This window comes from Drosophila sechellia, chromosome X, assembly GCF_004382195.2.
Source record: "Drosophila sechellia strain sech25 chromosome X, ASM438219v1, whole genome shotgun sequence".
NCBI lineage: Eukaryota > Metazoa > Arthropoda > Insecta > Diptera > Drosophilidae > Drosophila > Drosophila sechellia.
In genome coordinates, this window is record NC_045954.1 from 20840382 (window position 1) to 20865230 (window position 24849).

At 43.3% G+C, this 24849-nt stretch overlaps 2 protein-coding genes across 5 annotated transcripts in view; one reads left to right on the top strand and one right to left on the bottom strand.

Annotated features, from left to right (window-relative positions):
* Positions 1-24849, bottom strand: part of LOC6615159 (innexin shaking-B) — a 163571-nt gene that overhangs the window by 53116 nt on the left and 85606 nt on the right. For all 3 annotated transcript variants that reach the window (XM_032726351.1, XM_032726350.1, XM_032726353.1), the window contains one exon: positions 15042-15905. The gene's annotated coding sequence lies outside the window, so the exon portion shown is untranslated. The remainder of the gene's footprint in view (positions 1-15041; positions 15906-24849) is intronic.
* Positions 8192-12448, top strand: LOC6615160 (glycerol-3-phosphate acyltransferase 3). Of its 2 annotated transcripts, none has more exons than XM_032726348.1 (2): positions 8192-8955; positions 10989-12447. In XM_032726348.1, the coding sequence occupies exon 2, from the start codon at positions 10991-10993 to the stop codon at positions 12212-12214; it is 1224 nt and encodes a 407-aa protein (XP_032582239.1). In that variant the 5' UTR covers positions 8192-8955; positions 10989-10990; the 3' UTR covers positions 12215-12447. The 2 variants fall into 2 exon arrangements, with proteins under 2 accessions (XP_032582239.1, XP_032582240.1); XM_032726349.1 differs by lacking the exon at positions 8192-8955 and adding an exon at positions 10895-10930 and having other exon boundaries at positions 10989-12448.

A 24849-nucleotide genomic window follows, 5' to 3' on the forward strand; every position in this document is an offset into this window, starting at 1 on the left:
AACCAGCACAAGCCCCGTTGTCCACTAATCTCACGATCCAAAAAACGCTCGTTGAAATTAGCTGTGAAATGCCGACAGGCATGGGTACAGTGCTCAAAGCATGGTGATAAACAATCGGGAATATCACGTTCGATACGTTGTCATCGATAAATTTTGATAATTAAATTCTCTATAGGGAACACACTCCTGTTTTGGTATATAATGTATAAATCAAAACCAAACCGATAATTTCGATAAATTATTCGCAGTATAAATAGTCAAAATGCGTTATAAATAAGTGATTCTTCGTGACGGACTAGTAATTTGTATGTTTAAACTAGCATGTGACCTGACCACTCATCTGATCACTTCCGCCATAAAAACCATCACTCCCATACTGGAATCGATAAGTAGCATTATGTAAGTATGGTCCTGTCCTGCTTGAATTCGCTTGAAACTGTAGGTTTTGTCCAGTGTGGCCAAGAAGAAGGAGAGAGAGCTGCAGAAGGGCAGCGGAAATGACATAGAAATGAAACAGAAAGCAGAAACAATGCCTAGTATACGGGGGCGCCAAAAGGGCTGGTTGTGGAGGAGGGGGCGGGGACCTGGGCAGGGGCAGAGCCAACACAATGAAAGCCATCTCTCACCGCAAAGGTTTCGGGCCAACACACAATGGCCAAATGACTTGGCTCCGAGAATAAGGATAAAGCCCCGATGTGATGACAATGAGGATGACGACAGCAAACGGCGACAGCGATGACGACAGTGGCACAAATCCTGTGTCGCAGGCAAAAGTTGGAGTCTAACCCATATATGAAATCTATATGGGTCATGGAATGCTCTGTTGCTGCGAATCGAGGCGGAAAAGTGGGGGAAGAAAGCCCTCGGGAAAGCGAGAAACCCACAAAAACAGGGCAAGGATTCAGGCCAGCGCGGATCTGGGGGCGATATTGGGGAACACCGAAACTGAAGAGTTCAGGGAAATGAAACGCACCCGATTAATGTATTTCTTATATATGAATAGTACATTACGATACCTCACGTTGTGGAAATGATAGTTTAAAAAATTAAAAGAAAGGCATTATTATAAATACTTTCAATTATGCAACACAAATTAACATATTTTTTTTTAAATTTTGTTTAACTTCTGGTTAATTATTAGCCTAATAGTGAATCATAGTATAAAGGGAGATTTCTTAGAATGTTTCAAACACCCCGAAAAGTTCTAAGAAGCGGGAAAACCAAGAAGATTAAAGAGCAAGAAGAAATGGAAAAGGTAGGAGGAAAAGAGAAGTATTAAATAAAATGAAATAAAATAAAATGAAATGAAGCGCAGCCAGACTCGGCGAAAGAAAATGTTGGAAAATAGCAGCATCATCGTCAGCCCAAGGGGGTATTCCACCATTTCCCTTCGCTTCCCCACCTCCAGCATCCCGTGCTTGTCGTCGTCATTGTCATCGTCATTATAAGCATAATCTTTAATAAACGAGTGAACACCAGGGAACCAACAGAAGTTGGGACAGTGGGGATGGTGAAAAAGCCGCGGGAAAACTCTCAAGCGGCCGCAAATGGACAAGAGGATGCCAAAGGAAAAGATGCGCCAGTGGGCGGGGCAGTGCGATTTTTCAAGTGAACGAACTTTTTAAATTAATTTAGACATAAGCAGCTCTTTAAACTTCTGCCTTAGAACCAGCTAAGCGGTTCGTGTTTTTCCTGTCTCCCCTGCTTTCCTTGAGTTCCCCAGCTTTTCCTTGCCTCTGTCTATTTCTTGAGGGTTTCCGTATCAGAGTGAGTGTGTGCGTCCATCTCTTTTCATTTTTTGCTCTTGCAAAGTTGGTAATGTGTCTACCCGTCTCAGGCGGGCCGAAAGGAAACGTAATGTACACTAAATGGATATTTAATTACACTTTGCCCAAGGATCAGGCGGCGTGTGGGGGATCCCCTATAGGTATAGGTAGGGCCCTATGTAAGCCCATATAAATATATACATCTAACCCAAGGTGGAGTCCAACTTGGGGAGCTCTTGAGTGGTGGGAGGGCAGCTGAATGGGCCAATTTGTGATGATCAAATGGTCTTTGGCCCTAAGTGCTGGCTAACGGGGAGCGATGTTGGATAGTGGAAGGAATATCGCTGGGCATCAGTTGTCCAAGAAACCCGAATAATTGTCAATGAGTTTTTCCGTTTTGGCATATTCAAAACTCTGCGTTGATCGCTTCAATCAAAAGGTACTCTCAGCTCCTTTTCAAGACTAGTTTAAGGCAACAAGTTAATGAGGCATAAATATAATAAATTATATACATGAACAAATTATGCAGACAATGTATTCATTAAATTAGTTCACCTTCTACCCAATCTAATAACGATTGGAATATCGAAATTCAATGCCGTAAGTTCAATTGAGAAATTCCCAGTTGAAATGAGTAAAGGAAGTAGTTCGGCATACATGTTAATAAACCAGATGCCAATCGAATTACTTGCTTTAAGCAGCTTTTGGCAAGCTCGCCCCCTTTAGAGCCCTGGAGCTGGACTTAACTATGCATTACCATTTGGTGAATAATTTTCTTAATTGTGCCTTCAGCCCTTGGCCTGACCTCTGCCCGCAAATAATGAATTTATTCAATATTCACTTAGGCGAATAATTAATTCCCATTGAACCCCGACGGGCAACAGTGCGTATGGGTAATGAGCAAATGGAACGAGCAGTCGCACAAAGTTGCAATGTTCGGCAGGCACATAAAATGCAATAACAAAAACAAAATCAATTTTACTTTAAATTAAGCAAATACTGTAGACTTTTTGTGGTCTCTTCGCAAAACGATGTGCAAATTTAAACCTTAAACCAATAGGTTTTCTGTAATCACACTACTAATAGTGATCTGCAAACTTTTCTCTCAGTGTTCCACTTGCTCATTGTCTGTGATGCAGAAATTTGCAAATTGAACTGGCAATTGATATGCCGGAGATCTGCCTAACATATTTCTTATTGATTTATGCCGCCCACTTGAAAAGTTTTAATATTTTAATGCTCCTCCAATGTTTATTTTATTGCCCATGGACGTAAGTGACTGCCCTACTCCTTCAGAGAAAAGCGTGCATATGCAGCTCCCACCTTGCGTACAGAAATACTTAAGCACATGCATGCATATATAGGTAGAACTCCAATCCTAGTATAGTCAGTGAACTCCAGTAAACTCACAATGAAATTTGCATAAAACGGCAAACAAGTGAAAGCCTTTGCGATATTAAAATGACCAGCAGGATATTGCGAATTGTGCAGCAAGGGGATCGATCGATGCGGCCAGAGTTGCCACCCCCGCATAAACCGCTTAAGTGTCGGACGCATCGGACTGTCAAAGGGACCGCAGTGTTGTCGCATTTATCTGGGCTTAACTGCTGGACTGCCCGTAGATTAATTTCTTAATAGTTGCCCAATTTGCATGTGTGAAGATGCACTCCATTGTTTTTTGTATTCTTAGGCGAATTTCACTTTAAATTGCCTAACGTTTCGGCAGCTAAATATTGCATTCCATAGCAATTAAGCTCTAAACTGCAGCTGTAATGTGAAACAGAGAGTGACAATTTATGTTATGGACAACAAAGGGATTGGAATAGCAAACGGAAGCATACGTATTTCATTACATACAAGAAAATATGATTGTAAGTCATGTCTGTTTGCTCTCTAGCTTATAGGAACTTCGAATCAATTATTAAAGCTTGAGCTTGTGTCATTTCTGTTCAATTTAAATATTAATAATTCAGAGCCCCTTTAAGTTGCAATTTTCTTTGACCACCGAAATCTGCTTTTATTTTTACCCGGTTTCTTTAGCCTCCCATTGAAAACTAGTCGGAAATACTGAAGAATCCTTTACCGAGTCACTTTAAAAACCAAAATGTAAAGTGCAAGGACGACTTCTGCCGCCCACTACAACTTGGCGTTTATGCTGATGTTGGGCCACGCCCCCCTTGCGCCCCTCCTGGGCGACTGCTTGTCATTCAGCTCCTCAAAACAGCACAAACAGCGGCAGCAATTTCCATATTTGTTTACAAATACAATGTATACGAGGCACACACACAAAAAAGTACTGGGATGGGGTCCCTCTTCATTGAAAGTTTAAATTCTTCTTTTGTTATTAATATTTTACACAAAAAATACACGCGTGAAGGAGGAAGAAAGCCAGCGAGTTAGGAAAGTTTTCACATCTGCGAGGGACGGCCCCAAAAAGTATGCTTTAAAAAACACAAATTTGATTTAGAGCAGGCATTTCCTTTATTTGAGATTACTATTCAAGCGGCCCTCGTCGTCACGCAGCTGTCTTTGGGGAAAGCCCCGCTTTTCCCACTTCCCCGTTTCCGCACTTTCCCACTTTTCCAGCGACTGCAGGAAAGTTATGCATGTCTGTGGGTATTTTCCAAAGTATCAGTGTGAGTGTGTGCGAGTGCTGGTATTTACATGCTTACATTTCATACGAGCGTAAGAAAATATTTGCAGTTATATGTGTGTTCCTTTTTTCGCCAAGCTAAACTTTTGTGTGTACTTTTGTTTGGTTTTCTTTTCACTCGCCCGTCTCCCCTTCCCAACACTAGCTTACAGTGCAAGTAATATTTAAAATTTGCATATCAGGGCCACCCGAATTTGGGGAATGTAAAAAGAACTAACTTCAAGCCACTGACCAGAAATCGTCAAGCTAATTGAGGCAGTGAAGAAGCTTGAAAGACTTGAAATAAGTCAAATAATTAAACATTTTTCTAAAATTTTGTTTTGGATAGATCGAATATTTGTTATTGCTATAAAAGTATAACAATAGCTTGCAATCATCATTTTTTGAGCTCCGAAGAAAAGATTACAAAAGCCGCCATTGTTTAAGCAATTTTGTGTAGCTTTAAACTTTCTTCGGGCGTGTTCCCCTGTGTAAGGACCCATTTGGCGAAACCCAAGTGCAAATGCCAAGGAAACTTTGCCCAGGGCTGTCAGCCAGGCCGAAAAACGCAAAGACTATGCACAAATATTTAACAGAATTAAACAGAAAGGACGAAGGACACACGACTAACCGTAGAAGGCATCGATCCTACACGCTTTATTTACATGTCATGCATATTTAAGTTGATTTCCATTTATGTTTCAATTTATTGCGTTTGGGGGCACCCTGCACCAAAATGCCACCCACATCTATTTGCACTGGCAGTCCAGCTAATAAAATTTGCAATGCATGCGACGCTTGCATATGAAATACAATTAACAAATTGTCGGAACGGATCCCGAGAAGAGCAGGGCGAAAAGACCCATAAACGAATATTTGCCTTCTAAGCCCCTAGCCTCCCGCCACCGTCATCCCCATCCCTCAAGCCGAAAATATTGCATTCGAAATCAATAAAATGTGCACTGACAGCTCACCCGAAATGGAAAATTGCAAATGGCAGGAAATGAAATGAAATAAAGTGGGGCGGCGCACGGGGAAGGGGACTCCATGTGGGGCGGCAGTACGTGCGAGTTCAGTTACCTGAACGGACTGGGAAATTCAGCGAAACCCTGCGGTTATTGGAGCAAGTGCTGCCACACCGGAGAATCGGCGAGGAGCCCATAATGGAGCATTCGAGGGCCGGGCAAGTGGCAAAGTCAAGTTCGACAACCGGGGTCAGGTTGATCGATTTGGGGCTTAGGGTTGCACATGTGGGCGAAAATTGGACAGGACTTTGGGCACTACGATATTAAGTGCGATAGAATTTTGGCCCTATCATGAATATTTTAAGTATTTCGAAGAATATTTCTAGTAAACAGGCTTAAGGGCAAATCTTTCAAATTCTGCTATGCAATACAATCATTTTTGTAGTATTTAATAAATGTGTATTTCATTCATTGAATTTGTTTTATTATTAAGTAATTTATGCCAGTGTTGGATAAGCGGCAAAAAGCTTGAGCAAGTCAAATAGCATCGACGCAAACACTAAGAGGGGGAAATTCATTTACTCGCAAATCTTCTGCACACTTTATTGACTCGGTCACGTGAGCGGATTTTCTGAGTCACGTTTCGCGAGTTTTGCCACACTTTCTTACCGGCTTTCGCCCATTTTCCATTTTCTTCTCGCGCACTTTTTATGTCCGAATTTTACCTTTCAACTTTAATGATAAAAGTTCGCAGCTCTCTTTCGGCGGCTCTCTAAGCCATAAAAGACTTATTGCAGCGGCCTAACAAGGCGGTGCAGCGGGTGGTGCTAGACTGGGTGGTGCTAGGTGGGCGGTGCAGAGTGGGTGGTTCGGTGGCTTCTGTCCATGTGCATTGGGCAAGCCATTCGTTATGGGTCGAGCGTTTGGACGTTTTCGAAATTTATTACATTGCACCGACAAGTTTCGCGTGTTTCGCCTTTGCGCCTACACTTCACTTAACACGACGCCGCCGAACCGGCACACAGTGCCCAACCCCCAACCCACCAACCACCCAACCACCAACCAACCCACCACCCACAATTTGCACCACCTAAAGCTGCAGGTGAAGTGCAACTTTTGGCACCTAAGAAATTCTCCTGGCCGGAATTTCCACTAATAAGTTGGGAGGATGGTGTTGACAAGCCCCGAAAAGCGTGGCTCAAAACGTAAACATCGTGAACGACTCTTCGTCGACGTCGTCTGACTGGGTTTCCCCTTCTCTTTTCCCACAGCACCTCCCATTTTCCCTCATTTTCCGGGTGCATTGACCCCCGTTTCTCTCCCACGCGGAGCCGCTTAAAAAAAGTCGAAAACTGCAGACGGCTAAATGATGGTGGGACGGAAAACTGGCTGGGTGGTCGGGAAATTGGGGGTCGGACAGAGCAGTATATATCCTGTGCTCTTCACTTTTAAAGATTTATGTTCAGCATTTCCATCGTTTGTAGCTCTGGATTCTCTAAGCATTGCCCTCGCTTCAGACTTGCCCTTACTAACTTGGGAACAATATTCGAGTAATTTAAACTATTTATCACTATTAAAATTATGATTTAAAAAACGAAATAGTTAATTAGAAGCAAGAGCATATTTTGTGCGACTAGGTTGCTGTGCGCTACTTATTACGCCTGCAGTTTTGTCGGTTCTTAGTCAAAATAAGCGCCTGCCCCCGCATTTTCCATTTCGCATTTTCCAAACGCTTTTCATGTGCGTTCAGACGCAAAAGTCAAAATGTTTGGTTCAATGAACGCTGAGAGTCCGGCACTTTAAATCGCTTTAAGGTCCGCGGCAACGGGGCGGCTGAGTGATAAATCTTTATCACTTATTCGGAGATAAGTCGCTCCGCTACTGGCCAACTTGATTAATTGCCGCAAATAAACGAGGCCTCAAGGATGGATGATTGGCAAACTGCTCGATGCGGCCGCAAATCAAAAATACATAGGACTCAGATTCCTACCCCATTTCTGGCTTTTCTGACAACTTTCGTCACGTAGCGTCCATCAGGCGGATATAATTTATCAAAACATGGAAGGCAGGCGAGTCGGCTTATATTAAATAATGATTTGATGGCGGGGGAGACCCTGGCTCCAACCTCACCTAATTAGACGATGGGTCCTCTTCCGGGACTAATTAAAATGCCCGCCGTTGAACAACAGAAAAATTATAAATCACATTTCTTGTATTTGATTCCAGTTCCATTATGCAAATGTTGACGGCGCGTAAACAAGCCGGGAAAATGGCATAAACCAATTATGGGAAAGTGCGGGCGAGCTTTCCCCATCGAGTGTCAAAGGGATTTGAGTTGTGAGCTGCTAGCTCCAAGTTCCGAGTTTCGAGGGTCAAATGGCAACACTTTTTAATTAACTTGGCTCGAAACAGCCGCATACAGACTTCCAGACGGGGATACAAAAATCCCAAGGAAATTATTATTTTCCCTGGCTTTCGGGGGGATGAACAACTTATGGAAATAATTGCCCAAAATTATGCAAATGCGGGGAAGTGGGGTGAATGTTTTCCCATTGTCATTATTCCGCTTGATTGTTTACATTATTTCCCGACTGATGCCTTTTAATTTCATCTAATGGCGAAAGGATTTTCTAGCTTGTGACTTGGCTTCTATGACTTGGCTTAAATGCTTTCTTTAAGTCAAACTACGCAATATATAGTTCAAAAAACTAAATTCAAATTGATGCATTCAGAGTTATGCTAACAACTTTATGTTAATTAATTCAAAATAATTGGTTAAGTTATGTTCGTCATATTTAGCATTTTAAACCCGTTACGCGTAGAGTAAAAGGGTATACAACATTCTTTGAAAATTACGTAATAGGATGCGTTTCCGACCATATAAAGTATATATTCCAGATCACGATCAATAGCCGAGTCCATCAGTATAAACTAGAGAGTTCAGATTAGACAGGAAGATTCCATCGGCATGATGGAGCGCAAGTTTGTTTTTAAATGTTGCTACGCTCACTCTAACGGTTACAAACCGATTCAACCTGCCACGCCCACACTTTTAAAAAATGTTTAAGTTTTTTATATTATTATTATTATTTTTTACAAAGTTGTTACCTTTTCCTTTCAGCTATGGTCAATAAATTAACGAATTTTTGGACTGCCGCATAAACAGGGGATAATTTTCTTTAACACTTTCAAAAGATCACGATACCTCATAGCATAAACGTTGTAATAGTCGCGGTACTCGACTATAGCGTTGCTGTTTTTTTTTTTTTGTAATATGCCATTTTATTCTATGCTAAGGTGCTAACAACTTCCCTAATCTCATTATCATGCTCTTCCATTTTTTTCTTTTTTGTCATAGCGTAGATTTTCCATAATCTAAGCAGCACTTTTATAGACATTTTCCCTGCTTTTCCCAGCTCACTCCTTGATAAATACACTCACGTAGCCGGTTGGTGAAACGTCAAAGTCAATAAGCACAACAATTTCGAAGGCAGTAGGTTTTTTCGCTTCCTTTACCGAGCCATTACAACATACAATCAGGCGGATCAGACAGACGACGACATCGAAATCGAAACGTGGCTACAACAGCCAGGTGAGTGAGTGGCGGCTTTTCCGAGCACTGGTTCGCTTTTTCACCTGCGCAAAGCACGCAAATACCCAAACACACACTCGCATTACGCGCAACTTTTTAAAAGTCAGGCAGAAAAATGTTTTTTAAACGCTAAATTACTTTTGAATGGCAGGTGGGCGTGGCGGCGCCTCGTCATGTGGGCGTGTCGCAGCGCCAGCGTCACAATTTAATTTTGTGCTCCCTCATTTGCCCTGCCATCCTCCCTCCGCTCGGCAGACGCTTTCCCACCGCTTTTCCGCGACAACAACAAGCGCTTTGTCACAAGAGGGGCGCTTTTTTTCGTGTAGCGTCTGAAGAGCGGAAATGCTTATCCCAACACTTGAGCGTCACGTGCTGCCGCGGTAGCTACTGCGCCGACACCGACACACGGATACCCTACCTGATTGTATGCGAATTGGTCTATGGGACGCCAGCAATGGTGTTGATGCAGGGATTACTGGTTATTGGTTACTGGTTAGTGTGGTGATTACCAGCGAAAGGTACATTGCATTGCTTGTATGAAGAATTGAACTGAAGAATCGGCATGGTTAAGAAATTAGAGAACGGGATTTTTAAATTTTAAAGTTAATTGAGCTTATATAAATTATACGCCGAAAATCTATTTCAAAATAAGACTAGTAATGCTTTTAACTTTTATTTCGGTGCTAATTAGATCATGTTGGGTCTTGAAAATTAAAGGCCAATTTTTGCCAAGCCATATTTCAAATTTTACCATCTACTTAATCCTTATTCAAAAAGCGGTAATTTCTTCATATCTAGGACTTGACTCTATTACATTGTTTCCCGGACGTTTACGGAGGATCTGCGAATCTTCGGGTGGCCAGACCTCTGCCCCAGTAGCTGGTGCCATTTGAATTCCTCGCTTTCGGCAGTTAGGGTATTTAAATCTGTCCGGCCTCAGACTTGCCAAACTGTGCCACGCAGATACTTTCCCGCGCAGAAAGCGCCTAAGGTCGTTGTCGTTGTCGCTGAAAAAGTGGAAAAGCGAGGAAAAGCGCGAGACAGGTAGTGGGGATGGGGATGAGGATTAGGTAGGAGGTTGGTGTCTGGTGGCTGGGGAAAACACCCTGTAGGTGTTTTGAATGTTTAGCTCAAGTGGCTTTTTAAAACACATTCTATGCTAATTAAGGGCCCGGGCTTGGGCCTAAATGAGTTGTCGTTGACGTTGACGTTGCCTGTCGCCGTTGTTTGCATTTGATAAGCCAAGATTGTTGCCAGCCAATGTAATCAATGGAGGGCAGCGGAAGGAAGCACCACCATCTTACCATCATGCCAACATACCGCCAAGCCATCGTCATCATCGCTCATTGCGTAATCCTCGAGGAGCGGTGGCGAAATCGCAAACCCCATTTAATTAACGAATTAACAAAGCCAGAAGTTTCTGTGGTTTTTCAGTGATTTCGTTCGCCCGAAGGCAAACATTTTGCGGCCTTGTTATGGCATAATTGAATTATTGCCATATGAAAAAACAAAATATGGGCTAAGACCCCAGTCAAAACGCCGAACCCAAAGACCCAAAAACTCAAACCCAACTGGCAGCCAAAAAAAGGGAAGTCGACGGCAAAGTTTCTTGTTCGCTTTCTTATTTTTCCTTCACATCTCGGGCTAAATAAATCAAGTCTTTTGGGCGCTTGCAAAAAAAAATATATATATATACGCAGAAAACGGAAAAATGTGAGGAAAGACCAAAAAGTCGGCGCCAAATTGAATTAGGACTTTAATTGCGAAATTTGTGGGTTAACTCGTATATACTCGCATTAATGCAGCTCATCAAGAATTACTGAAATTTTTATCGGGCTTATCGACAACCCTTTTCTTAAATACCTTTAATCCGCACTAGAACCAATGCTATTGTTATGGATAAGTTTAAAATATTGGCTTTTTAGCCCGTGTCATTGCTGTCAAGACTCAATAGATTTTTGTTGTCGATAGGGAGGTAAAAACCAGGAGCTACATTTCTCTTAAATTTGTAAAACTTTTTCAACTTTCAACAGCCATGTTAATTCAACTGGTCTTCCTGGGCATCCTATTGTGGGCGTCCTTCTTTTGGCTGCAGTGCCGCTACCTGGATGTCCTGGAACTGCTCTTCGCCTGGACAGGCAATCAATTGGCGGAAACTCGAAGGAGGCGAGCTCGCGAAGAACGGTGCCGCCTGGGCCAAAAATGGGCGGTCGGAAATAAGGGCGATGGCATGGATAAGCTGCTCTCGCCGCCGATCAAGAATCGGCTCAATATCCGCGTGGAGCAGTGCTGCGACTTCATAACCGCCGGCTTGGGCTTGGTGCTCGAGGACGAAGTGACCCAGAGGTTTGTGGCCCCACCTTCGCCAGCTGGGGAATGGAATCTGCTGACCCGCAACCTTCGTCAGAGGAATCGATACCTCAACTGGCGTTTAAGGACGGCCTGGCTGCTGGGATGGGTTACACGCTACGGACTGCTGTTGCCCGTCAGGACCATTGCCTGCTGGTTGTGCCTGTTCATGATCAGTGGAGTCTCAATGCTGCTAGGTCACATTCCCGACTGGTGCTTCAAGAAGAAGCTGGTGGAGCTGGTATTGCGGCAGTGCTTCCGAATCACGGCCGCCTGCCTGCCGATGATCCGGAGATTCCACAACACGGAGTACCGGCCCACCAAGGGCATCTGTGTGTGCAATCACACGAGCCCCTTAGACGTCCTGGTGCTGATGTGCGATGCCAACTACTCGCTGACGGGGCAGGTCCACACCGGCATCCTGGGCGTCCTGCAGCGCGCCCTGTCCAGGGTCTCCCACCACATGTGGTTCGACCGCAAGGAACTGGCCGATCGTGAGGCTCTGGGGCTGGTGCTCCGCCTACACTGCTCCATGAAGGACCGGCCGCCGGTCCTGCTCTTCCCCGAGGGCACTTGCATCAACAACACCGCCGTAATGCAGTTCAAGAAGGGTAGCTTCGCGGTCAGCGACATCGTTTATCCAGTGGCCATTCGATACGATCGCCGATTCGGGGAGGCCTACTGGGACAGCACCCGATACTCTATGCTCAGATACATGCTGATGGTGGTCAGTTCGTGGTGCATTTGCTGCGATGTCTGGTACATGCCGGCACTCAGCCGATGCAACGACGAGTCCCCAGTGGAGTTTTCGAATCGAGTGAAGGCCGCAATCGCCGCCCAGGCGAATATCGATGATCTGCCCTGGGACGGAAACCTGAAGCGCTGGAGTCCCGTCAGGGACTGGCAGTAATTCAAGCATAGCTTAAGTTCTTACCTTGGCTATTTTATGTCGCCCTTTATGAGCCGTTGTATGAGCCTTTTGATACTAGTAAATCGAACGATATATTTTAGAGAGCAAAATAAGATAAATTCACTTTTGAGCAGCTAATCTCGATGACCAAAAGGGAAGACCCCTTGCATTCTGTTGGCTATTCCAATATATACCAATTATTATATGCTTTTCTATCTCTTGATAGCCGGACAACTGATCGATTAAAACAAAGCAATTAAATGGTTAAACCGGAAGCTGTGAATGCGCTTATTAAAAGTTATTCTTTCGTAAGTCCTTAGGACCTGACCCCAGATAAGCACTATCTAGATATGATATACTAGACCACTCATGACGTATGATTCTAGTCCCTATTTCTGGGACTCTACCTTGTGGTGACCTTATAGATAGCGAGGACCTACCGTTTCGGCTGGACAATCTTTCTTTCTCCGTGGCGAATCGAGGCGTTGGGGCCGTACCGCCCGAGGAGGGCGCTCTGCGACTGGGAAACGCCGCCGGCGGCGGAAGCGGACGCCGCGGTGATCGCCGCAAGGCCGCTGCGCAACGAGGTGCAGGTGGCTAGATCCCGGGGGTGGGCTAGCCCGTAGGCGCCAAAGGCCGACTGCGAGTGGACCGCATAGTCGAGGCCGGGTAGCTCCAAGGAGGCGATCGGGTGAATGCGGGTCAGTGAAAGCGTGCTTTCGAGCACGGTGCTCAGGAGCGGGGCGCTGCGCAGGGATCTCAGGCTGCCGCGGCGCGTGAGCGTGTCCGGCTTATACATCCGGGGTTGGGGGAGCCGGCCGACCCCCCTCCGCCGCCTACCACCCGCCTAATTGCTTGTCACCTCCTCTGCTCCGGTTCGTAATTGCCGTAAACGGTCGGTTAGTCCGCGGTGCGGGGCATTCGCAGCAGTCGCTTTATGACCAATTACGCTGTTTAGTGTGCAAAGCGCGCTGGTCACGCAACTATTTAGTCGTCGTCTCCTGCTCCCTGTGTTGCTTACTTGCTTTCTTGCTAACTGGCTCTTCTGCTAATCTGCTTGCGTTCGCTTCCTTATCGGTTACTTGACTCTTTGACTTATGCTTTGGAAGAAGGCTATCTTGCTCGGTATCCTGCTTGCTATCTTGCTTTTCTGCTATTCTTTTCGTTATATGTGCTTGCTTGCTAACTTGCTTTGTCTGCGAGTTCTTCTGTCTCCTGCTTTCTTGCTGTCTTCTTCCGACTAGTCTTCTTCTTCTGGATCCCTTCATCCGCTGGTTAGCTTACGTGCTTTTGCTTTTCTCGTGCTTTGCAGCTTTTGTTAGCCTACGAATTCTTCTTTGCCTTACCTTACTTTACTAACTTTAACTTACTTATCTGATTTGACTATTACACTACTTTTCCGTCTTGGTACTTTTTCTGCTGCTTTCTGCTTTCGATATTTTGGCTTGTGCGCTTTTCTGCTGCATCTATGCTTTTGTTTTTGCTTCGCTCTGTCTCCAATTCACTTGCGTGCTTTTACTTCGCTTGCCTGTCTTACTGCTTGCCTTATTTCCTGCTCGCCTGCGTGCCAGCGTTTTGTTGCCACAAATGCTCGTACAAATTGCTCGTCGCCTTGTTGCTTTTGCTGCTGCTCGTGTCGCCAGTTGCCGCTTTGCTTCGGCTGCTTTGCATACAAGATTTGATTTGTCAGATTGCAGATTGCCATTGCGATAGGGAATGGACACGCGGGAGTTCCCCTGCGGGGTTGCGCCTGACTAAACGAATATGCTGTGTGGGTGGGCAACTGGGTGGTGGGTGGGTGGCAAGTGCTCAACTAATTGATGGATGGCGAGTGCAACTCGCCCTCCGACGCGCCACATTTGCAACGAGTGCATTCGCGGCAGCTGTCGGCTAAGTGATTCATCGAAAGCAACTCTGATTGATGGCACTTGACACTAGTCGCTAATCACTAAGGGCTATTCAGTAATCAGCTCGACGCGCTAATGAGTATTTCACTGAGATCCCTAAATCACTTACTTTGTGGGACATGCATAATCTAGTTCCACGTTCATACAGTGTATATGTTGTGGTAACGAATTTATTTTGTGGTCTTTAATTTTTTTATTCGTTTTAGGTAATTTTATCCTTTAAATGTATTTTATAAATTTATCATAAATTTCACATTTTCACATTAAAATTTTCACATAACAAACTCGTCTAGGTATTAAAACCAATTCTGGCAGGTAATCAACAGGTAAATCGTATTAATTGAATTTCTCACGGCAACTTCATAATGAATAGTGTTTAATCACGAAACAGTTCTGGATAACGTGTTTAGTTCCAACTAATAATTCACTCATCAAGATTTCTTGGACGTGATTAACATGCTACAGCAAAAGCAGCTGTAAGCAAAGTAGAATTGGTTTTGGAGATGTGGCTCATCCGTAAAATGTATGGAAACTAGGTTTTAGACACGAAATATATATATACAATTAGCAAATATAGCTATAAATGTTTGAAATATGAATTACACATTCATAAAGATCTGCTAAGAGTAAGAAGTGCTCTTTCTTAAAACTTTTGAATGTTTATGATGCGGCAAGAGTTTAAGTCTTATATGTATGAAAACTAGATTTTGACGAGGGATAATATTTACAGTTCACTTATAACTAACAGTGCTTACAATGCATACCGAAGTTCCACGAAAACAAAAACTCCATGTCAGTAGACTAAAGGTATCAATATTATAGTAACTTTGATACCTTTAGGCCGCGGAAATCGAGTTTTAAATTCAAGGGACACCTCCTAATAGATAGAATAGTATGATAATGGTATAAGCTAGACTCACTTGTGTCAAATCTAAACGATCGATGATGAACGAACGTTGTTCTTGATAATGGCAATGTCATTGGCAGTGTTGGGGGCGTTATGCTGTTGTTGCTCTTGTTACAGTGGATTTTCTGGTTGATTTCGTTGTTGTTGATCTTGAAGATTTTCTTTTCCGGGGCAGCCCCCGGCCGCCCTCTCACTTCCGAAGTTTCCCCACTCGATATTCCACGCCGCCTCTTTTTCCTTTGTCGGTAAACACTGAGCACTGCACTTTCTCAATTGGGTTTTTCGGTTTTGGTTGTTGGTTTTTGGTTTTTTACTTTTATGAAACTAGTTTTGAGTTTGGCGTATTTACAGTAATGTGCATGTCTTGATCGCTTGGTATTGTATTTCTGCTTTTTACTGATGATGTAGGGGACAACGATAACCGAGCACTGTGGCACGATTGATTTACTGAGTGGGTGACTGACTGACTGACTGATTGATTGACTGACTGACTGATAGAACCTACGTGTGACGCCGCAACGAATCAAATGGGCAACCACTCCAATCGGGTCTCGCGATCGCAATCCTTGCGCCCAGGGTTGTTCCTGACTTGTCCAGGGTTGCCAGCTCTTTCTCTGGCCATTTGCCACCGGGACCAATCCATGGCCTTCTTCCTGCGTCCTTCAGCGCCTTTACGTCCTTCTCAGCCCCCCGGAATCCGGAAACCGAATCCGAATCCGCTCACTCACCGCCGCTTGCACATTTGTCGCCCTCTCAGTCGCTCTGTCTGCCGTCTCACTTGCTCCTGTAGGCGTGCGTCGGCGTGGGGCAGTTGGAGCCGCGCCCCCCAAAAAAAAAAAGAAAATACTTTCAGCTGTCCTCATAGACACTTGACGATCTGAAAATATAGAGAAAAAAGAATGCAGTTAACAGAGATTTTTAAGCATTACAATTAGCTATGAAAATTACAGTTTTCTTTAAATGATTTATATATTTATGTTGTCTTTATACAACCCCATTCTTTGTTCTGCAAGAGATGTCTTTGAATATTTAAATCTCAAGACCGACAACTCAATATTGATTTTTGCTATTCCTTAAGCAATAACCAAAGTTTCCTACAAAACTTTATAGTCAATTTGTTAGGAATCAATTTAAGTTTACTTTCTAAAATTTGGAAGCTTTATTTTTTTCTATGGTATGGATTGATAATTCTGTAAATCTCTTTAGCGCTTTTACGATGCCACAAATAATCGATAGATATGAAAATTTCTAATCGCGTTCTGGTTTTCGGTAACTTTTTCGTGACCTATCTAAAATCAGCGCCGTTGAAGAGGCGAAAAACGCTGCCAAATTACTACAGATGCCGTCCACGTTTAGGTCATTGGGTGGACCTTTGTCCCACCCCCAATCGCCACCGGCCCGGATTTTCCGTCATTTTCCAGTCAAGTTGGGGGGGTGTGGACCGCAGAATGTTTTAAGCCACTCAAATGCAGCTCCTTTCTTTTGCCCGCTTTTCCTGGGGGTCGAATAAAAGTGGGTGGGAGAGGGAAATTTTGTGCCCAACAGCAAAAATAATGAAAGTATTTGCTTTGCTAAGCACAAAAATATGTCAAAGTAAATTTCTCTTCATTTTTTCCCTCTGACCGACCTGCTGGGTATCTTCTGCACCACCCACCCCCTCCTTTGCATACTCGTTTGTGTGCGTGTGTGTGTGGAACATGGGCGGGAATGTGGGAGGGGCAGGCGTTCACTTAGGTCGCGTTGGCTGCGTTGAAATGCGTCGCACGTAGCTATGTAGCAGATTTTCTTTTTAATATTTATACGCCCCCTTCGCAGCGAAAACTGCAGCATTTAGATACTGGCACTGCCAGCTACTTCTGACATTACTGCTCCCGCCACTGGCACAGCTTACGAGTGAGCTCCATTGCGGGCTGGCTTTTTCGGGATACCCTGGCAGGATACCAAAGTCGCAGGATAAGGTTCACGGCTTGTATCTTGGCATAAGCTTGGATAGGCTGGGAAAAAACTATCCCATTATGATAGGAAACGTTAAAATGTTTATTGTATCAAAATCAAAGCTTTAAGTCATATTCACTAGTAATTATTCAGGACACAGAAGCTTAGTTTCAAAACACAACAACAAGAAGCCATAAAGCTGTCTAAAACTGTGCCACAAGTATTGCCTTATGAGTCCGACGGATCTATTTTCACTGCATATTATTCAATATACTTTTTCAAATTATCCAACACTGACAACATTTCTTGCTCCTCAAGAAAGTATTATATGCTGCACATCTTCAATGCATTCTTATAGATCTTTACTTTCAGCATTCCAGGGTATTTTCCGCTTCGCATAGCACACTTTTCCATTTTTTCACGTGCTCCTTTTTTCGCTTGCCTCGTTTCTGCTTAATGCGAACTCGTTGCGGCAGTTAAAGTTGCAGCGGAGCTGGCTGAGGCAATTGTAATTAACTTTTAGATGGCTTTTCTGAGTTTTCCCCGGCTAGTTCAGGGGGTCGGGGAATGGGTGAACTAGTGGCGCTGGCTTCTTGCAAATGAAATGCGTATTCTTGGCCTCAAGGAAACTGGCTGCGTGGCTTTTCCCCGCCTTTCCTGCTTTCCTTTGCAATTGTAATGAGATTCAAGCAACACGCACAGAAATGGAAATGCGAGACTGAAAGGCCAGTGCCATTCTGAGCCACTCCAAATGGGATTTTGCTGACATTCAGGCAAGTTTATTAGATCATCTCGGAATGTGTCCGGGTGCAAATTATTATAGATTGTGTGGAAAATAAGTTTTTCATGTTCACCAAAAACTTTATCCGCTGACAGTCCAAATAGAGCTAAACTCAGGGCGGACGGTCTCCCTTCGAGAAGTTTATGCTAAGTTGCTTCTAACACTTGCTCTTTAAGTCCAAGAAAGTAAAATACAAGTCTAAAACTCATCCTTTCACTTTTTTACGATGAAAAAACTCACAACATTTATAGGAAAAATCAGAGATAAAGTTTTACTCCTCAAAAATACAACTTGCTCTCATTTTTTGCATCTTTGGATTGTACAATTTTCCAACATAAGTTTATTTTGATTTTCATGAACAATTTCAATATGGTATTCATTTATTACACCATTAACCAATATGTCTAATAATGGCTTACTTTTGCATTTAATCGCATAAATAGGCAACATAAACATAGTCAACATAAACATAACATAACAGAATTGTATTTAAAAGCCCGTAAAACGTGAGTGTCACTTTGGCGCTCTGAGCGTTCTTTGGAGCCCGATTACCGCGGCTCCCCCGAGTCCTTGGCCAATTTAACCCCATCAGGAAGCGCTTTGTCTTGGCGTCAATGGCCCGGGAGTGCGTGCTCGGGGCAATGAATTGCTATGATTTATGTCTCCGCTCGAGTCGGAATTTACATTTGCCGGCTTTAAAATTTATTCTTAAAATGCCTCGCGGCAGCTGTCAGGGAAAAATTTAGAAGAAGGAAAACGGGGGCGAAAAAACAGCAGAGTTTTGGACCGGGAAACCTGAAATCGAGGCGGAAAAAGACCCACATCATGCGGCTGCTGCTCCCCTACGGTCTGCAATATGATATATCACGATTACTGCTGACTATTGCTTATTTTGAAATCCGTTCGCCCCAGCTATCTCCCCTTTTCCCGCTCTACCGCTTTACCGCTTTTACCCGTCCGCCCGCACTTTTCTCAACCCGAATGTACATTCCTGTTGCGGCTTGACAAGTAAACAAGCGAATCCATCAATCAACCGCACGTAGAAGGCACACAAAAGTGACAATGTGGGTGGCCCCGTTCCTTGGGGGTCCTCGACCAGGATTCCGATCCCCGAACGTGGTGGCCCCAGCAAAAAAAAAGGGGAATTCGATATGCACGAGTCGTGCGAAATGAAATTTCAGACATCACAAAACGACCACGGGACTGGAACTGGAATGGGCTGTAAAGGAAATAACTCGAATCCTTTCGCCACGACACACACACGCACACATTTCTGAGTGAATAAAAATCAAACGAAGTGTGTTGCAAGTATGTTTCTTTAATGCGCGATAAACGTAAAGTGGAGTCAGGAAATAAATATTACGATTGGGGCGCAAGTATTTAAATATATGAAGGCGTTCTGAATAACCTAACCTGTTAATCGCATGACTCATTTGCTCGTACTTCGCACAACCACCAGCAACCGTCTACTATCCATCGCGGTCAACCTCAAAACTTTACCTATCAAATGCTTCTTTTGAGCGGAATAACCAAGTTGTAAGTTATCCTAATTTCTACAGTATAAAGTGCGCGTCATATAGCGAATGTCGCTTGGTTAGCCATAGAATTGAGCGCGATTTGTCAGGATTATTAGGTTTTTACCATCCAGAGCGGGAGATACGGGGCTCCTCTAAGCAGAGTCATCAATATTAAGTTACCAGCTAACAGAAAAAACACGATTTCCGCCACTTTTGACTGATAGACTCGTAGTGCTTTGTTCAACTTTATTATTCTTGGCAAACTGCCTCCACTTTCACTACATCTTCTGGGCACTTTCATTGTGTGTTTGGGCGTTTTCCGGTGGCAGTGGCAAACTTTTTGTGGCTCGTAAATTTTATGAAATAAAATGGCAATAAAACATGGCGAAAAACATGTGTATGTGGGTGCGTGTTTCTCTTTCTGTATATTCTGCAATTATTTGATTACTTTTGCTCTCGGAATTTATTAGCCAAGCAAACATGGAAATTCACACACACACAACGCACACACACCCGAGAGAAACTTTCGCTTCAGCACGTTTCGAGGGGGAAAAGCCAGTGCAAATATTGAATAAATCAAATTTCATTTTCTCCTGTGTAATTACTCGTAATATGATAGCCGTAGAGCAGGGTATATTTGCCCATGTCAACGGGGTCTTCGAGAGTTCACTGAAAAGTTTAAGCTGAGGTGTAGCACTCCGATCCAAAAGCATAGCTCCGAAAAGCCCGATAATCCGGCCGAAACTAGCCTAAGTCCTTGAGCACACACATACCTAAAAAGGAGACGGAGCTGTGTCAACAGGCATCCCGAAAAAAGGACAAAAATTTGTCACATCGACTTAAGCTACTTACGGGTATAAATGCATGCAAATTCCCCAAAAGGACATCCGAGTGACGCGTTGATAATGCGATTTCAATCAGCATATGCGTTTATCGCATTAAAAGACAATTTGGCATATTAAAAAAGGAGGAAACGAGGCCAGAAATTGTGGATCAAAAGCATTCAGCTGGGGACACAATCCTTTTGCCAGGGATTAGGACAGGCGAAAAGCCGGCAAGGACTCTTTGGCTCCAGGACCGCGAATCGAATCAATAAAATTCAAATTAGTTTTGGGCAATCAGACGAGCCTACTGCCAATCGCACTCCCATCCTGGTCCAATCATTTAGCCATTGCCATGGCAAAAAGGATGCGCCCTTCTGGCCAAAAGTGTTTGCGGCCACTTGAAACAAAAGAAAATCATCTTCTGGCGCCGGCAAAGGGGCGGATAAGTCCCAGGGATGGGGGAAGCCCGAATCGGGCAAGTTGTTATCCGGACAAATCAAATCAGAATCAAGTAATTTGCCATGATTCCTCGGCGCTGTGACCGCAAGCTCAATTAAATTACCGAAAATCCGGAAATGTCAACTCAGTGGGAAAACGGATCGAATGGACTAGGCGATGCCCTATGATGCTGACACGAACTATTAGCACACTGCAGTCACAGACTAGTTTATTTTTGTGTTTAGGCAACGTTTCTTAAATCGCTCAAATGTTATTGCCTGCAAGGAAGTTTTTATTTCATTGGAAAGTTGGTGGATATTTACAATTTGTATGCCATTTTCAGGCAATACGCTCTTATTTTGTCTACAAAATAGTAAAACATAAGGATCCAATAGTTGAAGTTTATGTAAATTCGATCGATACGAGTGTTGTTAACAACTTTATTCCCAGCTTATAGCCCAGCCAATTGAACCGAAATAAGCCAAGGAAAATTCAGTGTCCTGGTGTGGAAAAGAGAGTCCTGAAAATGGGTGATATGGATTTCCTTAGCTCCTTGACGCTTCGCTGGGTTTTCGGCGATTTGCATCCCCCGTTTGGGAAACTTGGCCAACTCAAATTTGCCCAGCCCCATTCTGATCCCCGCTCCCCAGGATTCGGGCAATCCCTTAGCTAGTTTGTGGGTCATGGTGGCTGCGGCCAAGGCGTTAAGTGTCCTGGATTTATTATTGGATTTGTCCGCTGGCAGGATGTGTGTAATGTCTTCCTGTTGTGTAGCAAATCTCGGCAAATATGCGTGGCAACTTTAGTTAGATTTTCCCGGACCCAAAACACAGCATCCAGAGCGTAGCACCCAGAGCCCCACAACCAAATCCAATCCAATCCCTCTGCTAATGTGGTTTGTTAGTTCTTCCTGGCTGCCATTAAAAGGCTTTGTTATGGGATTTGTGTACGTGTTGAAATTTAGAAAGTTTCGCCATCACTTCTTCCTCTCCGCCGTCTAATAATCAATTTAGGTGAAAATTCCTGGCCAAAATACAGCTTTAAGGCCATAAAGTGTTCTTGTGTGCGGGTGTGTGCTGTATCCTGGCAAAACCGACTATGAGCATCTTAAGAGCAACAAATTTGCTACGCTTTATGGACCAGGAACTTGGGGAGAAGTCCAGGGATCGAGGAAGAGGACCTGCACTTCAAGTGTTGCTCAATATTTAATGGCTCCCAGGAAAAACAAATAAGTGCCACAGAACAGAAGTTGTTTGCAGCTGAGTTTGTACCCCAGACTTGAAATCTAATTTGAAACAAAAGAAAAATAAACAACGGCAAGTCGAAGATGTTGGTCATAATGTGTTTTTCCAAACAGATTTATTAAGAGAAAATATAGAAAGCTGCCAAAAATGTAAGCTGTTGTGCGAGGCAAACAATGGTATTTTTGTTTTTATTTTATAATGTACGCTTAGGGGTTTGCTAGTAAAATCTATTAAGCTACTTTTTATCGCCTATCAAATGACAATTTTACATCTTTATGGTTTTTTTTTGGATAAGCCTTGGCTCAGCTTTCGACTTTCGACTTTACACTTCCTTTTTGGCGGTAAAGGACAAATTGTAAATTTGCGAAAGAAACAGATTTGTTTTTCCAAATTTTTGTGGCTCTTTTTCAGCGAAAGTTAAGGAAATTCATGGACAAAATGTTTTTTCGCCGAGGGGGGCTTTCCTAGGTATTCTTGCTGGCCAAGGGGAGCTATAGCTCCCCGTTTTTCTCACTTAATCCCTTTTCTGGGCTTACTTTTCCGCTGTCTGTTTTTGGCTTTTCCCCGTCTCCGTTTCTGTTTGGTTTTTCTTTTTTGTCATCGGTTTATTTTTATAGTTATTACACCCTGCCTGTGGCGTGGGTTGTCTTTATTGTGTCACGCTGTCGCTTCAACTCTTTGTCTTGGGATGTGGAAAATAGGTGGGAAAGCGTGGCAGTGGCGAAGGAGGAATGGGGGTGGAAAAGCGGGCGGGAAATGGGTGTTTCTCTCAAGCACCTTATTGTTCTCATCGCCCATCATCCATCGTCGTCGATTTCTTCAGTTTTCCTCGCTTTTCCCAGCTTTTCTTACATTTTTCCCTACTTTTTTGCCGCTTTGCGGTTTATTTCTCTGTTTGCTGCTGTTGTTGTTGTTTCTGCAGCTTTTATGTGGTCTCAGTTTTAAAAGGATTAAGCTGTCGTTAGGTTTTTGTTCGCCTTTCGTCCTTTTCCCCGCACTCACCGCCCTCCTTTGAGTACGTCTCGACTTTAAGCATCGATTATCCATAAAAAGCTGCAGGCACCGCAAATGGAAATGGAAAAGGCGAGGGTAAAGGGCAGCCATTGGAACTGAGAGAGACGGATTGAAGCTGGTCATCTCCCGTTGCATCTCGGCTTAAATCTCTTATTGATTCAATATGCAAAACAGATTGAATCCAAAGGATATCGTCGGTCCCCTCTTGCTGCACTTGTAAAAGCCTTTTTCACAAGCGATTTTCGTTAAATCAAATTGCAATCAGAACGTGCAAAGACTTGAAGGTGGAAATTCTTTAAGAATATTTAAATTGCTACAAGTAACGCACTTGAGATTAAGTACCTGAATGACAAACAAGTTAATCCAATTTGGATCTTAACTAGAATTAGAATTAAAGGAAAGCTGAATTCGTTGGCATGTTATAAACCATAATTGCTTCCTAACCATAATTGTATTCAATTCTCTTTTATAATTAAATAATCATAAAGAAAGTGAGAGAATTGAAAGAAATTTACTTATTATTATTTCTCACAGCTCCGAAAAGTAGGCAACAGATATTTTGATCACGCCAAATGCATCACCCACAAAATATTTAAGTAAATATTAAATCCTTTATATCGGCACCGTGCACACTCATGTTAGAATTTATTCGAGTTGTTTAACTTTCTCAGGTAATCTGAGTTACCTGTCAGCACCAAGAAAGGAACGCAAACAGGAGGTGGAAGGAAGGACCTGTCTATCTGGCTCCTTGCGAAAATCAACACAATGTGGCCAGAAAGTCGAAAAGGTGTCCGAGAAAAAAGAAAACACATAACACAGAACACAAGGCAGAAAAGAGGGCTCGGTACGAGGAACCAAAGGACATAACCGAAGGACCCAAAGACAAAAGGCGGCAATAAACCTACTCAGTTCCACAAAGGTGTTGCTGGAAAAAAGTATATTTTGCTGTTTTCAGCCAGGCGAGCGAAAGGGTTTGGAATCCATAAAGCGAGAAAGTAAGACAAAAAGCCAGATAAATTATTATTTAAGGCGACAGAACTGCAAGATACTCTGTTTCATTAACGCGGGAATCATTCTGAAATGAATAAGAATTAGTCTGGGGAAAAATTGATAATTTCCAGATAAAGGGACATTAATATTTTACAAATTTTCTTTAGTGGAAAGTTTTGTAAAACTTTTAAAAACCTTTGAATTTTATTCAACTCAATTATGATAGATAAAAATATAATTTAAACAATTTAAAGTGATGGACTACAATTTATACTAGTTTCTCTTTTTTTGGCTCAAAATTAGGTAGGCCCATTGAAAGGGCATTGAAAAATGTGCGCAGCGATAAAAAATAATAACATTTAAAAGTAAAGGACAGACTGGTCGGGAAAATGCAGGGGTGGTTGCGGAAAAAGGGGGAAATCGGCAAAGGGAAAGCCCAAGCATATTGTGTCGCTGCTCGTTTTGCGGCGTGTATGTATGTGTGTTTGCGCTTCTTTGGGGTTCCCTTTTTTGGGTCATTTTCCCCTTCTGGTTTTTATGATCGGACCTCTCACACCCCGAAAAAGAACCCCCTCCGTCCGCACAAGTGTGGCCAAATTAAATGCCACAAAAAAACGATTGGGGTTTGACTGGATTTTACCTTTTTTTCTGTTTGCTTTTGTTTTCTTTCGTTTTTTGAGGGGTCAGCGGACAGGTGAAACAGGTGACAGCGGACAGATTGGGATAGCTCGGGACCTTCGCTGGAGGTCCATCAGATGGGAGTCCTGGGGACAGCGCGATCCCGATGACAGCGAACAGAAATTCAAAATATTATCCCGAATTTAAAGCAAGCTCGTTTGGTATTTTAAAGTTCTTTTGTGGTCAGTCTGAGGTCTGAGGTTGGTACATGAATCTTTCTGACCTATAAAGTAATTCCTGGTCTGCTAATTAGATAATTGGAAGTCCAGTAATAGATTAAAGTGCAGATATTTTCATTGTTAGCCATTGCATACGACAGCTTAAAATGAAAAATATTGGTTCTCCTTCCGTTTTGAAGCCCCATGGTTCCCATCATAGTAATTAGCAGACCAGACACATT

What these genes read in the sequence shown, in the direction of transcription:
- LOC6615160 (XM_032726348.1), top strand. Translation starts at nt 10,991, where the DNA reads ATGTTAATTCAACTGGTCTTCCTGGGCATCCTATTGTGGGCGTCCTTC.